General features: G+C 40.1%; 1 protein-coding gene across 5 annotated transcripts in view; it reads right to left on the bottom strand.

Annotated features, from left to right (window-relative positions):
• The window catches only part of LOC106098848 (macrophage mannose receptor 1), a 35799-nt gene extending 22975 nt beyond the window's left edge, over positions 1 to 12824 (bottom strand). The window contains exons 1-5 of one of the 5 annotated variants that reach the window (XM_025910224.1): positions 12736 to 12824; positions 8437 to 8553; positions 8345 to 8355; positions 5662 to 5837; positions 5154 to 5555 (exon numbers count right to left, since the gene is read on the bottom strand). In XM_025910224.1, coding sequence (XP_025766009.1) covers positions 5154 to 5555; positions 5662 to 5731 — 472 coding nt within the window. In that variant the 5' untranslated portion in view covers positions 5732 to 5837; positions 8345 to 8355; positions 8437 to 8553; positions 12736 to 12824. Of the gene's footprint in view, positions 1 to 2688; positions 2905 to 5153; positions 5556 to 5661; positions 5838 to 7075; positions 7158 to 8344; positions 8356 to 8436; positions 8554 to 8923; positions 8937 to 9481; positions 9544 to 12735 lie in introns of those variants that run through there. The other 4 variants (XM_019363079.2, XM_019363080.1, XM_019363084.2 and 1 more) reach the window with 4 other exon arrangements.
• Positions 12825 to 14446: the final 1622 nt, after the last annotated feature.

The raw sequence follows: 14446 nt of genomic DNA, 5'->3' as shown, positions 1-14446 counted from the left end.
CCTGCAGGTCTGACAGCAGGTGTGTCACTCAGCGTTTACACTGCAGTCTGCCTTTGGTGGCTTTTTTGCAGCAACTGTGACATTCACTAGTAGAACTGACACACAAAACAAAACAACGACTACACCAGGGGCGATTTTAGCCCATTTTTGGGGTGCTTCAGCACCCCCAAAAATACTAAAAATATAAAAAGCATACAGTACTTGGTTGAGATGTAACATTTCAACAACAAAAGTATAGATAAACCCCCCCCCCCCTCCCAAAATGGTTTGTTCCAGCTCGCCTCTCCCCTACTCTGAGACGCAGCAGAGCGGAGGTGTAAGTGCCTGGCTGAAAACAGGACATATTAGCTACATTTAATCTGTAGTTACTCTTTATATAGTTAGGTAGGTATCAGACCATGTTTCTTTTTAGCCGAAAAACATTATACCCAGGTAACCTGCAGTGTTGAAAACTTGTTTTACTTGTGTGTGTGTGTGTGTGTGTGTGTGTGTGTGTGTGTTTGTGTACAGAGAGACAGCCAGGTGGTCTTAATAGTATTTTTTTCATATTAATGTAATTTTTTCATCTAATTGAATACAATCTATTTGTGTATGATTGTCATTCCAAAGAGGGAGAGAGGAAAGAGGGGAACGTGAGGAGAAAGCACAAGGTCAGGAAGAACCAGGTAAGAAAACAGACAGGGAACAGTGACAGGCACAACAGAAACTGTTAAACTGACAAAGAGAAAAAACTGATTTTACTCATACAATCAGGAAGTTGCGTTCCAACATAACATTATCATTGATTGGGGAGATTAAAATTCATGATATATTTTTATGTGGTTCAGCCACAACTCTACTAAAACCTCAGCCAATAATAGGTAGGCCAACTTTTGGACCATCCAGTTGTCTGTATGACTGCCGCAGTATGTACATCACATTTGCACACTATCAGAAAGTGCCAAACAGAGCCCTGGTGGAGTGAGGAGCTGTAAAGAGAAGCAGAGTGCTCTGTTTATATTCTAAAAATGTTTTAAGCTAGCTTGTTTCAAAGATTCTGTACTGCAGCTTTAAATGTTTTCCAAAAGCACACATAAATTACCTTATCAGTGTTTCTCAAACTTTTTACAGTGTGTACCACCTGAGAAAATGTCAAGCTCTCCCAAGTACCACTATGAAAGCATGAAACTCACAAATCTTACAACACAAAATTAGTATTATTAAATTAGTCAAATTAGTATCTGCAGTAAAGATTTTTTCATACATTGTATACATTCTACCACAGGCAAAGTTGCCTCCATTTTTATATTTTTTTATTAATATTTTGTAATAATTTATTCGTAATAACTTATTCTGTTTTGAAAGTATTTTTTATGTATCTGTATTATATTATACATACTCATTAAAAGTGAATCTCTGTCCAAAAAATGCACTCAGTTTACGTTTTACTCACTATGAGCATCATTCATTATTCTCCCCCAGTAATTAAGGTTAGGATATGTTTTTTTTTATTCCAATCCATTCTTCTTTTGCAGCATTTAAATAAACTTTATCAGATTTGATGGTTTTGTTACAGACTTTTCAAAAAAGTGTTTTGTTTTTCTTTCACAAATGTGGGGATTAAATTGTGTTAAAATGTACAAAACAGTGATGTCATGTTTTGTGACGAGGACCCAGGCAGAGAGAGACTTGATGAATTTAAGAATCTTATGATTTAATAAAGAAATTTGCAGACTTGCACAGAGATGTTAAAATTATAATGACTGATAACGGAGATGAAGACAACAGACGACGAGGACAGGGAGGAACAGGGGTTTAAATGCACCAAGGAGACAGTCATAGAGAACTCGGGACAACTGGAGACATTTAAGGATGCAGGGACTGACAGAGACAGGGAAGAAGTGTCATCGTGACGTGTAAAGTTTATTTTGCCTGGCTGGGCAGCTCTCTGGGTGCTCAGCACCCCCAAAGCTCTGATCCTAGAATCGCCCCTGGACTACACTACACACTAACTACACAACACAACACACTAACTTGAGACTCCAAACACGGTAAACGTCACAAATCTCTCACATATCAAAACTCTCTCTCTCTCTTTCGCTCTCTCTCTCTCCGGTCACTCCTAAAACTTCCCCCTGTTCCCAAACAACCAAATGCCACATGTTGCTATATCATTTTTTGATTGGTCGACATGGTAAATTTTTCCACCAATAGGGAAGGAGTGTTTTTCTTTTTCTTTTTTCACTCACAAGCAAAGCGTGTTTGCTAGCGCTCTCCTTAGAAAACGCCATTTTTACCATTTCTTCCCGGAGTAAACGCCACTGTTGTATTCAGAAAACAAAACATCGGTTTTACGTGGCCTATCAACACAATTTAAAAACTGGTATATAGTTTGAAGTCTACACGTTTGACCCAAGTTGAAATGGAGACTCTGGGTCCGTCGACCCCAGAGGGTTAACCAGAAAGCCTTAAGTTAGCTAGTTACGAATCGGACTAATGTTTAAAGCTTTCAGTTGAGTAAATTAACTCATATTACTGCTAAGTAATGTTAGCTAAGTTCACAGCATATTCCACAATAGCACTGCCATACTGCATCACACTCAGTGCATTTCAATCAGCGAGTTTGATAGCTAGCAAAATAATAATCATAATTTTAAAAAATAGTGTGTGTAACATACACGTACTGGAAAATTATTTACTAGGACTCACCTATCATGCGACTGTCATTTTCCATCAAACACTCATTAAAACAGCAACCTACAGGTATGTTAGGGCACTCATCACCGACTGGCCGAGGGAGGGGCGGGGCCACACGTTGAAACAGACGCAAGGCAGCACAGGCGAGGAAATTTTGCTTTTACATTTTGCGACTCATTTTATTTCTCTATCTGATAAGAAAACTATTCAATCAGATAGTTATTTGTGGTCAATGAAATACATTTACACTTTCAAGCACTTTTAAGCACCACATCTGAAATTCAAGCACTTTTCAAACCTTGAAAAGACAATATTAAAATTTTCAAGGATTTCAAGCACCTGTACGACCCCTGGATGAAAAGGAACACCCATCCCGTACTTCAGCTAGAATGGAAAAAGACACAAAGCTGGAGTTATTCTGCATCTTTACGCTGTCAGCTGCCTCTTCTACTCTCATTCACTGCCCCTCCCTCCTCTCCCGTTGCTATTTTAATCATGAAACTGATCAATGATCAGCTTTTCTGACGCAAGTCCCGTCTCTCTTGTTTGTTTTTCACCCACTTTGTGCCAGAAAGAGGAAACCAGCGGATGTCGCGCTAAACAACAGCAGCACACTTAAGCATGATCAGCTGTTGTTAGAATTTATTTGATATTAATTTCTAGTATCAGTTGATGTTTGCTGGAGCCACAGCTGTAAAAGCTGCTGGTCATGATATCGGTTTGGATATCCTGGTGAGAGGAAAAACATGAAGATGAAACCAGGAGATGTCCTTACTGAATAATCACAGCTGAACATTGAATGTTATGGCTTTTCCTATAATACCTGGTGGGCCGGTCTCTAGTCAAAATGCCCGGGACGATTTTTTGTCCCAGTCCAGCCCTGGGCACAACACGAAGTGAATTAATCTGAGAAGGTGCATTAAAAAATAAATGGCCGGGCCAGCGGTGCACATCGCAAATTAGCTCACATAGACACATTAGTTGTGCCGCTTCTTAATGATGGTATGTTAGCTAACAACCCCAACTACCAGATTCACCTTGTAATTGGCTAAAAATAACTTAGCCTACTGGTGAGATGGACGTTGCTAGCTGGCAGTTTTTTCAAGCAATGTTGAAATTTCCACATTCCGACACTTCAAATGCTTCAGGAGCTGTCTGCTCAGCGCAGCATCAGCACCACGTAAATACATGGATACATCCATAGACTCGAGACAGAATTCACAATGTGTTTTCGGGACTTTCAGGCGTATGAACCAATGTTTTCTTTTCTGATCAAACCAGAAAGCTTTAATGAGCAGCTGGATTTGTCCTGCATTAACTGGCATTAACTGGCTGAGTTAATGCCAGTTAATGTGACATCGAAATGTAGCTGATTGAACTGAAAACCTCGACTCTGTGGGGGTCAAAGTTTGCAGAACTACGAACGCAGATGGAATCCATAGCTGTGCGTGTTCATGGAGCTTGCATTTTCACCTGCTGGACATCACTACCTGACAAGGTTAACTGTCTTCAGAACATTGCAGAGGCCTTATTGACAGTATTTGGTTCTACACATCTGTGTGAGCAGATTTTCTCTCACATGAATAGTGTCCTCACGTAGCCGTCTGAATACTGGACACTTGAAGACCTGTGTCTCTGGTGCGATCGTGGCTCAAGAGTTGGGAGTTCGCCTTGTACTCGGAAGGTTGTCGGTTCGAGCCCCGGCTCAGACAGTCTCGGTCGTTGTGTCCTTGGGCAAGACACTTCACCCGTTGCCTACTGGTGGTGGTCAGAGGGCCCGGTGGCGCCAGTGTCCGGCAGCCTCGCCTCTGTCAGTGCGCCCCAGGGTGGCTGTGGCTACAACGTGGCTTGCCATCACCAGTGTGTGAATGTGTGGGTGAATGACTGGATATGTAAAGCGCTTTGGGGTCCTTAGGGACTAGTAAAGGCGCTATATAAATACAGGCCATTTACCGTTTACCATCTCTGAGTGGGAGACCAGAGATCACATTAACATGTGCATCCCTGTATTAACAAACATGCCATATTGGCCCAGTTTTTTTTTTCTTATCATTGTTGTGAGGAGACCATAAATAGCATTTGCATTTTCTGTTGTACAGTTCATTTACTGTTCTTGTTATGGATTAAAAAGTGTTTTTTTTTGTTTCAAAACAGCTGATAACTATTCGGTGGTAGCTGCCAAACGTCTGCAAACAAATATGCAAACAATTCTATAAAGTTGTTCTATATAGTGTGTAACTGTTAATATAGAGTGTTATTAAATTTATTGCTAATGCAATCATACGGCACATTGATGTCTGAGGAAATTTTAGATATCACTCATCATCAGAAAGGTTGCCTATCCCTGTCCTAAAACAACAAACTTTAAAGCATGCAGTGTTCAGGAACCTTCTAAAACACATTTCTAAATTTTCTACAAAGCTAGAGCACACTTAAGTTTAGCTATTGTTGTAGGCTCTTGTACCCATCATTCCTACCTTGATATCCCTTTGAACAGAGGTCTCCCTGAGTGCCATATATCCTCCAGCGACTCCACGTCCCTGAACCTTTGTGTATCATAACCCTTTCGTCATGGCGGTGACCCCAGTTTAAGTGCAAGTCCTGGTCTTTTAGGCCAAAGAGGGTATCGTTCTTACACTGCCAATGCTGGAGGTCATTGCTCTCATCACATTTCATGAACTGCACTATCACCCCGTCTTCTATTGCTGTAGTACCCAAACACAGCTTGAGGGACAAACTGAGGAGGTGAGACTCAGAGACCCATCGGAACTGTTGATCTTTGGCATAAGGATTACAATCATCCACTGTTATAGACGTGGCACTCTCCACCTTTATGCACTTGTTGTGCTCTTCATTGAAAATCAGGAAGCTACTTGTGTCTGGAGCAGAGCAAAAAGAAAATTCAGCAACACATTCACATGGCATATGTTTTTCAAATAAAACCACAAGTGTATTAGCCAACAAAAATGTTTCTGTGTTACATACCTATATCAGCGGTGATGCAGAGGACTTGAAAGACACAGAGGACCACAGCAAAATTCAAACAGGGCAACATTATCCTTGTGTAATTTGCAGTTACTGTTGGACGAGGCTGTAGCAGAGATTTCCCGTCATGAGCAAAGGGGTCTGGTGTTAGAGTTGATTATTTCTAGATGCAGCTTCTGTAACATGCATAAGATGAAGGAAGCTGTTTTTTCGCTGTTATTTTTCCATTGCACATTTAGAAACCACAAGTTCCTGTTTTTATAAGGTGCAAACTGTTGACTTCAGTTTTTCTGCATGGCACATACACGTTGGTTTGTGAAAGCTCACACTCCTTATGGGGGCGACTGGAGAGATTGATAAGAAATCATGCCTTGTATGGTGTCAGGAAGCGTCAAACACACACGCGCACCCACACACACATGCTTGCCTTAACCCCAAAAGACCGGTCAGAGCAGGCACGCTCCGTTTTGTGTAACTATTTCAAAATCCCTGCAGAACGGCAACCACATAAGCTAGCGCAATAATAACAGACTCCATTTCTCAAAATCCCGTTTATCTAAAAATTTTCCTTCAATTATAGACCAATGTGACAGATGTCACACTTCCCCCTGCAACATAAGCCTTATGTTTTTCTTCTGTCCAAGTTTGAACAAATTTTGGAGTGGTTTCTTTTCCGTACTTTCAGGGGTTTTTGGAATTCAGATCCGAGAAGACCCTCTAATTGTCATATTTCGAGTTCCAAAGACCCCTCTTAATATATCTCAGCAAATTGAGAACTTGGCTTTTTGTTGTTGTATTTTACTTCTTTGGAAATATCCCACGCTTCCATCTGCATCGCAATGGCTTAATAGTGTCTGGACATTTTTGAGGGTGGGGAAGATCTCACTCACAGTGAAAGGTAGTTCTGCAAAATTTATCTACAAGTGGTCACCCTTTGTGGAATATCTCAAATCCTTTCCTTAGTATTGAGAACAAAGTAGTTTACCCACCCTGCGACTAGATTGAAAAGAATTTGAAATTTACTCTTTTTTAAGGTAGACATAGGATTTAAGCACCCCCCCCCCCCCCCTTCTATTTTTTTTATTTATTTATTGCTTCATTTTATTTTTTTTAATTTTTGTTATTTACTTTATTTTATTTATTTATTTAATATTTTTTCTAAGTTACTTACTTTTTTTCTTCATTTTTCTTCATTTTTCTCAATTTTCTGTTCTTGTGTTGGTATGATGTTTTTTGTATTTTAATTTGTCTTTTGCTTAACAAGAAAAGTTAAAATGTTTGGAAAAGAAATGTTTGAGAAAATATGTCATGTAAGATGCATACAATGTATATAACTTTGTATAATGTCTTGATAAAAAAAAAAAGCTAGAACAATAATTTTTTTTGCATAAGAGATCATAGGAGTTGTACTTACATCTTATGCCATCAGTTTGTCCTAGGTTTCCTTCCACATATAGCTTTTCCAACTTCAAAGAAACAGCTTTCCCTGCATCCTTTTATTCAGTGAATACAAGCACCACCCATTGTAACACCCATATGGTCACAAAAGGTTAAAACACTGGGTGTGTGTGTGTGTGTGTGTGTGCATGACTTCCTGCCTTACAACTGTTTAACCACATTTCCTAGTTATCCAAAGGTCCCCACACCCATATACGGCTTAACTTTAATGGTTCATGTAATGAGTCATGATATGAGGGAGGACTGTGCAATCAATCTAATTTTAATCTAATTTCAGCTTCTAATGATTACGTAAATGAAAATGATTGCACAATATTGAAAATGTATGGTCCAAGAATAGAACAAAAAGCAAAGGTTAATCAAGTGCGAATAACAGCTGCATGCCAAGAGAAAACAATGCAGTGGTTGCTAACTGGAAGTCAACTCAAACATCGTATAAAAGTGGACCATACAATGTGTCAGTGTATCCCTTCAGCTCACAAAGATGCAATGAAATAACTAACCAATTATTTTATTTGTCTAAACAAACACAATGAGTAATGAAGGTTTCAGGGAAAGGGTCAACTTATCGAACAAAAGATATGTTTCCCCTACTCAGAGTTATTTTCTGTCAAGTCAAGTCAAGGTACAATTAATGGCACAGTTCTGGTACAGTCTTTTTTTTTTTTTGTCTTTTTATTGTGATGCAAAGATTTGCTCATTAGCAGTCATGTAACATGGATGCGAAAGCAGACTTATCTTTAAATCAGTGAATAGTTGTGGCAAATAATTGTGATCTCAATAGTAAGCAAAATAATTGTGATTATTTTTGGGACATAACTGTGTAGCATTTACACGAACCACAGGAAGTATTGTATGTTACATTACAGCCTGAATTTGTTTGTTATCTGGTTAATGCAAAAGATCTTAATTTTTTAAAAGTAAGGAGCAGACAATACTACGCATACTCAGAAAATGTGTACTGCAAAATAGTTCATAATACTACAAAGAAAAATAACTGAAACTGATGTAACAAAAAAGTGTTACAAAAAGAAGTTTTTCAGTGTCATTCTCTGTAATATTTTAAAAACTGGTATTTGGTATTTGAACTATTACGAAAACATCTAAACATGAAATATGCCTATCAGACACATCCACCAGGTTCGCACCAGCCCCTGAGCATGCCTGCTTTGCCTCTTCAAAGGTTTTTTTCTCAGCTCTGATGTTATAACAGTATGAACCAAACCTGATTGATCCCTAAAAAAAGGAGAAAAAAAATGATGAATAAAGGCTTTTCTGTTAATTACACCTGTATTTAAGGGAGAGGACATAACTCACAAGCTTGCATCCTTCGTTGACTTCCGCTAGACTGCCTCAAATTGGTTTAGCCAAGGCCTTCTTCTTGCACATATATCCATGGGACTTCTCACACGTGTGATCTGCCCACTTACCATCCTGTATAAGAAATGCAGAGGGGTCTTAGAGTAGTAACTGTATAACAATATTGACTGTTGTTTTGCAAGAATTTGTGCTACCTTTACGGTGTACATTTTAGGACATCGTCAGGTCTCAGGAAAAAAGTTGTCAGGTATCAGTCTCACACGAAAAATTGTCAGGTCTCAGAATCACACGAAAAAATGTCAGGTCTCAGACTCACATGGAAAATTGTCAGGTCTCAGACTCACATGGAAAATTGTCAGGTCTCAGAATCACACGAAAAAATGTCAGGTCTCAGACTCACATGGAAAATTGTCAGGTCTCAGACTCACATGGAAAATTGTCAGGTCTCAGAATCACACGAAAAAATGTCAGGTCTCAGACTCACATGGAAAATTGTCAGGTCTCAGACTCACACGAAAAATTGTCAGGTCTCAGTCTCACATGGAAAAATGTCAGGTCTCAGACTCACATGGAAAATTGTCAGGTCTCAGACTCACATGGAAAATTGTCAGGTCTCAGACTCACATGGAAAATTGTCAGGTATCAGACTCACGAAAAATTGTCAGGTCTCAGTCTCACATGGAAAAATGTCAGGTCTCAGACTCACATGGAAAATTGTCAGGTCTCAGACTCACATGGAAAATTGTCAGGTATCAGACTCACACGAAAAATTGTCAGGTCTCAGTCTCACATGGAAAAATGTCAGGTATCAGACTCACATGGAAAACTGTCAGGTATCAGACTCACATGGAAAATTGTCAGGTCTCAGACTCACATGGAAAATTGTCAGGTATCAGACTCACATGGAAAATTGTCAGGTATCAGACTCACACGAAAAATTGTCAGGTCTCAGTCTCACATGGAAAAATGTCAGGTCTCAGACTCACATGGAAAATTGTCAGGTATCAGACTCACATGGAAAATTGTCAGGTCTCAGACTCACATGGAAAATTGTCAGGTCTCAGTCTCACATGGAGGCTGCCATCTTGCAAATTTGGAGTAGTGACACCCGCTGGTGACCGCAAACACGCCCCCCTACACTTTTTACGTAGCCCGGCTGCTCGAGTGTTTTTGCTGGTTTACCGCGACTGACGACTCGTTTAATTAAGGTAAATACAACCATTTCACTGTTATAAAAAAAGACACACAGTTTATCGTCTTATAGTTCTAAAATCACTCTGTTGTTAATTTGTTTGCTAGATTAGCCGCTAGCATAAGCGCTGTGTTGGAGGCTTGTTGCTAGCTAGTTAGCGATGCTACACACCTGCTACTCTAATAGCCTGTTATTGAAGCATTCAGCACTCCTTAGGTTTTGTTATCCATTTTTAGACAGCGATGAGATCAGCTGCACACTCTACAGAAGCCCAGAGTTACTGTTAATATCAAAAATATAATGCTGTCCTTTGAAATTTTAACATAAGACTGTGAGTGTAATGGATCTAAAACTGTTTAAATCTTCAGAGCCCTCTACAGCCTGGTAACATGGAAACTTTAAAAACAGCAGCAGAACGTTTCAGTAGTGTAGTCTAATTTGTTCTTTTCATTTAATAATAGAGTCCATATTATATCCACAGCTACATTCACCCTGGAGAGAAACTAGTGAGAGAGACCACCAGGACCAAGCTGGGTTTCCTGTGTCCAGAGGTTTGCAGAAACTTCTTCCCTTTCTTTCATCACAGCTGTCCTGTGCCAGATGTTCTGTTGACCCACTGAAAGAGGCATCATTTAAGAAACACCAGGAAGACTGAAGCTCATCGCATTGATCAAGCGGGACTCATGATCTTCACCAGCAGCTCCCTCACAGGGAAATCTTCAGCACTCCTCCGTAGACCCGCCCCAGTAGATGGATAAACTCAGCATTTCATGAACACTGTGATGAGACCTTTGGTTTGTGTAATGTTACAAATACTCAGATACTCCCGAGAGGCTCCAGACTTTTACATAAAGATATTATATTCAGTCCTGTAGAAAGTTATATATTTAAAAATATATGATCCTTTCTGGTTACTCTGGTATGAATAACTCTGAATCAGTTTATCTGCAAAAAACTGTGAAAGAATTCCAGATGACAAGTTTGTAGTTCAACATACTACAACATTCAACATGATGACCTTTGACCTTCATCAGGTTTTATTTAATTGTCTTACACAAAATCTCATATGCTCTTCATGCAGCTGAGTACATCAAGTGTTTTAAACGGAAGGTGTGCAGGTCTGAGATACAAACTAAGGTCCTGTTAATGCTGATATATAGTGACACAGTTACATGAGTGATTAATCCTTTTGTTTTCATGTCTTTAACTTTATCAATAAAGCTGCAGCTTTCACTACTTTAACCTTTATACTGTTTTCATCAGTTCATTTTGCAGTTAACATGTTGGATGATCTGTCTGCTGTCACTGGGTGGTGCTGAGGTCTGAATCTGAGGGCAGCCCCTGTAATCACAAAGAGAACAAACTCATCAAACTCAGATATAAATTTTATCCCTCAAAATTGAAATAAAGCTGATTTTTCTTTCCTCACACACTCAGGATCTGAAGTTCTTCTCTTACATTTATTTTCAGTATTACAGTACACTACAGTACTTTAATCCATAGTTCCTGATTAATGAGGAGTTACTGAAGTACAAGCTTTTAAAAAAATGTTACTGTCTTTACAGATGTGGCAAGAGACTGAAAACATGCTGTTGTTTGCACATCTTTAATATTCAGCTCTGCACAGGAGCTGAAGCAGGATGCAGCCTGTTGCTTTTACAGTATAATAATAAAAGTACAGTAACAGTAATTAGTGACTGAGTAGCCCGGGACGTTTCTCTTGATTTCTTTAGTAAATGCATTCACCTGCACAGATTAGCTAAACGAACCATGACATCTTAGCTAGCTGGGTCTCAGGACCTAGCTAAGGACGGTAGTTACGGAGTAGCTTAAAAACACATTTAACTTACCGAAACAGTGCAGCGGAGCCTCGGGTCCTTCTGTCGGGTAGTCCAGTTTACTGAAGAACACCTCAGGCTGTCAGGTTAAAACACTCGGTCGTGTTTTCGAAGCGTAAACGCTGGCCCTCCTCTCAGAGCCTACGCTCTATCTGCTATTCCCGAACAGAGATACGCAAGTTTCTCCGTGACTGGTGGGACGTGACAACAGCGCCACCTGCAGGAAGATTTTCTCTCTGTCTGATAGCTCGTGTTCTGAGACCTGACATTTTTTCGTGTGAGTCTGATACCTGACAATTTTTCGTGTGAGTCTGAGACCTGACAATTTTCCATGTGAGTCTGAGACCTGACAATTTTCCATGTGAGTCTGATACCTGACAATTTTCCATGTGAGTCTGAGACCTGACAATTTTCATTGTGAGTCTGAGACCTGACAATTTTCCATGTGAGTCTGATACCTGACAATTTTCCATGTGAGTCTGAGACCTGACAATTTTCCATGTGAGTCTGATACCTGACAATTTTCCATGTGAGTCTGAGACCTGACAATTTTCCATGTGAGTCTGATACCTGACAATTTTCCATGTGAGTCTGAGACCTGACAATTTTCCATGTGAGTCTGAGACCTGACAATTTTCCATGTGAGTCTGAGACCTGACAGTTTTTCGTGTGAGACTGATACCTGACAACTTTTTTCCTGAGACCTGACGATGTCCTAAAATGTACACCGTAGACCTTCCTGTGAATCAGGACACAGTCCTCTTGGAAGCTGGTGAGATGAGAGGGCTCATCACTCTGCTACTGGGTGAAAGTGACATGTGAGTGATCGGACCATTCAAAGAGCATCTGGTTCTTTTGGTCATTCATGCCAATCCAGAGCACATCTGTTGGCACTGAGGTTTGAAATATAGAGAGACGGAGAGTGGTCATATATGTCTCCTTACTCTTTCAGGCTGTTTTTATAGTAGCACTGTTTAATGAACATCACAAATGTATTTATTTATTTATTTAGTCTGGTTTGCAGGTGCTGCCAGGTATAGGTTGTTACAAAGCTCATACTGTACAACCTTGCTAATGCTATGCTAAGCTAATTAGCGCAAGGCTAGTTTCATATTTTCTCGAAATGTAAAATTATTTCTTTTAATTTATAGGAAGGTCGGTAATAGGTAGGCCTATTCTATGTCACGATAGAGTACTTACTTTCTGATATTTCAGTACTTCAGTAGCAGGAAATTGTTATTTGTTGTTATCTTCTTGCACACTTACTGTATCCAGACTGAGAAATAATGAAGCTCTGCTCCTCTATGTTATGTATGCTGGCCAGATCTCCTCCTTCTTTGCGGCATGCAGCTAAAGCATTACTCCACAGCTCTGCAGTCCTCACCAGATAGTAGCAGTTTCCTGCATAGTGAACCCAGTGATTGGGGCAAAAGCCAGGCTGTTTGGCTGTGGATAGAGACCAAAAGGGCTAAGAACAAACTCTTTGTAAGTTTGTATTGTAAGGATTTGGACTCATAATAAATTAAGATTTACCCGATTGTAGGACAGACTGGTAGTATTTCCTTTACAACAAATGTAACCAAGTTTCTTGCTGCACACACTGCTCTTCTACTTTGAGGCCTTTGCAGCATTTAGGTTTGCACAGTTTAGCCCAGGGTTTGAGGATGGATGACCTGTGGGAAGCACGGGTTAGTTAATGCTAAATATAAAAGGGTGTACTTTAGAAGTACTCCAGGTATAAAAAAAACTCACATAATTCCATGACATATACCAAGACCTACTAACCTGGGGTCCAGTTTAAATATCTGAAAGGATTTCCATTGCTCCACTGCCATCCACTGTCAAAATCCAAGCTGGCAGCTCTTCCTGGCCTGACACCAAGTCAACACTTACTGTGCGTTTAACTGATACTGAACCCCTGTGACTGGGTCAGTGATCCAGTTGGAGGATGTTAGATCATGGTAAAGACACAAAGAGCTATAAATTATTACACAGCTGGAAATGATTTACATTAGGAAGTTAAATTGAATGCTCCCTGACTTTAGTATACAGTGAGGGATTCAGTGTTTTTTATTACCCTCAATGGTTTGAATATGGACTGAAGATTGGGTGCTATTAGAATTTAAAACATGTCTATTTTGATGACGTTTATTAGGGGTGCAACAATACTCGTATCGATATTGAACCGTTCGATACAGTGCTTTCGGTACGCATATGTGTCGAACAACACAAAATTTTTAATTTATTTTATCAACTTTTCTTCTGACGATGCTGTCTGTGTTAAGAGCTCAGTGGATCTGTGTTCAACTTATCCGCCTAGGCTGCACTGTGGAGTGCAGGTCCACTGAGCACAGTGTGCTCTTGTGGGGTGGGGGTGGGGGGGCAAGCTAGCGAGACATAAGCTAAGCTCGTTGCAACATAGCAACTGCCTCAACGCTACCCGAAATTGAGCCTCCCCCACCCTCATTCAGATCTGGCGTTTGGAACTATTTTGGTCTTCATGTGAAGCATGACCCTGATGCTAAGCGCGTCATGGACAAAAGTAAAACAGTATGTCGGATGTGCCACACAATGCTCAATTACATTGGCGGGAACTAGTGCGTTAGCGCAGTTAGCTCGTTAACGTGTTGACACCGTCCAGCCTCACGCACGGGGCGATCCGCGGTAACTCGTTAAGGGAGATTTACCGCGTTATGGTGTTTACATCATTTTAACAAGATTAACGCTGACAGCACTAGTGGGAACACAATGAATATGACTGCACATTTACGCCGACATCATCCTAGTGCAAAGACAAGTGGAAGCAGACAAAAACAACAAGTACGCATGCTACAAACTTTACCCGAGTCATTTAGACAGCCGTTAGCACATGATTCTCCTTATGGGGACCTGATATGTTTAATATGCTGCTGAGAATATACCCCAGAAGAAACGTATAGTATAACTTTTATTTTGGAAAGAGCCATTTCTCTGTGAT

The sequence above is a fragment of the Oreochromis niloticus genome, linkage group LG9 (assembly GCF_001858045.2).
Source record: "Oreochromis niloticus isolate F11D_XX linkage group LG9, O_niloticus_UMD_NMBU, whole genome shotgun sequence".
Classification (NCBI taxonomy): Eukaryota; Metazoa; Chordata; class Actinopteri; order Cichliformes; family Cichlidae; genus Oreochromis; species Oreochromis niloticus.
Note: the sequence above shows the minus strand (reverse complement) of the source record. Positions and strands in the feature narration are given on the sequence as shown.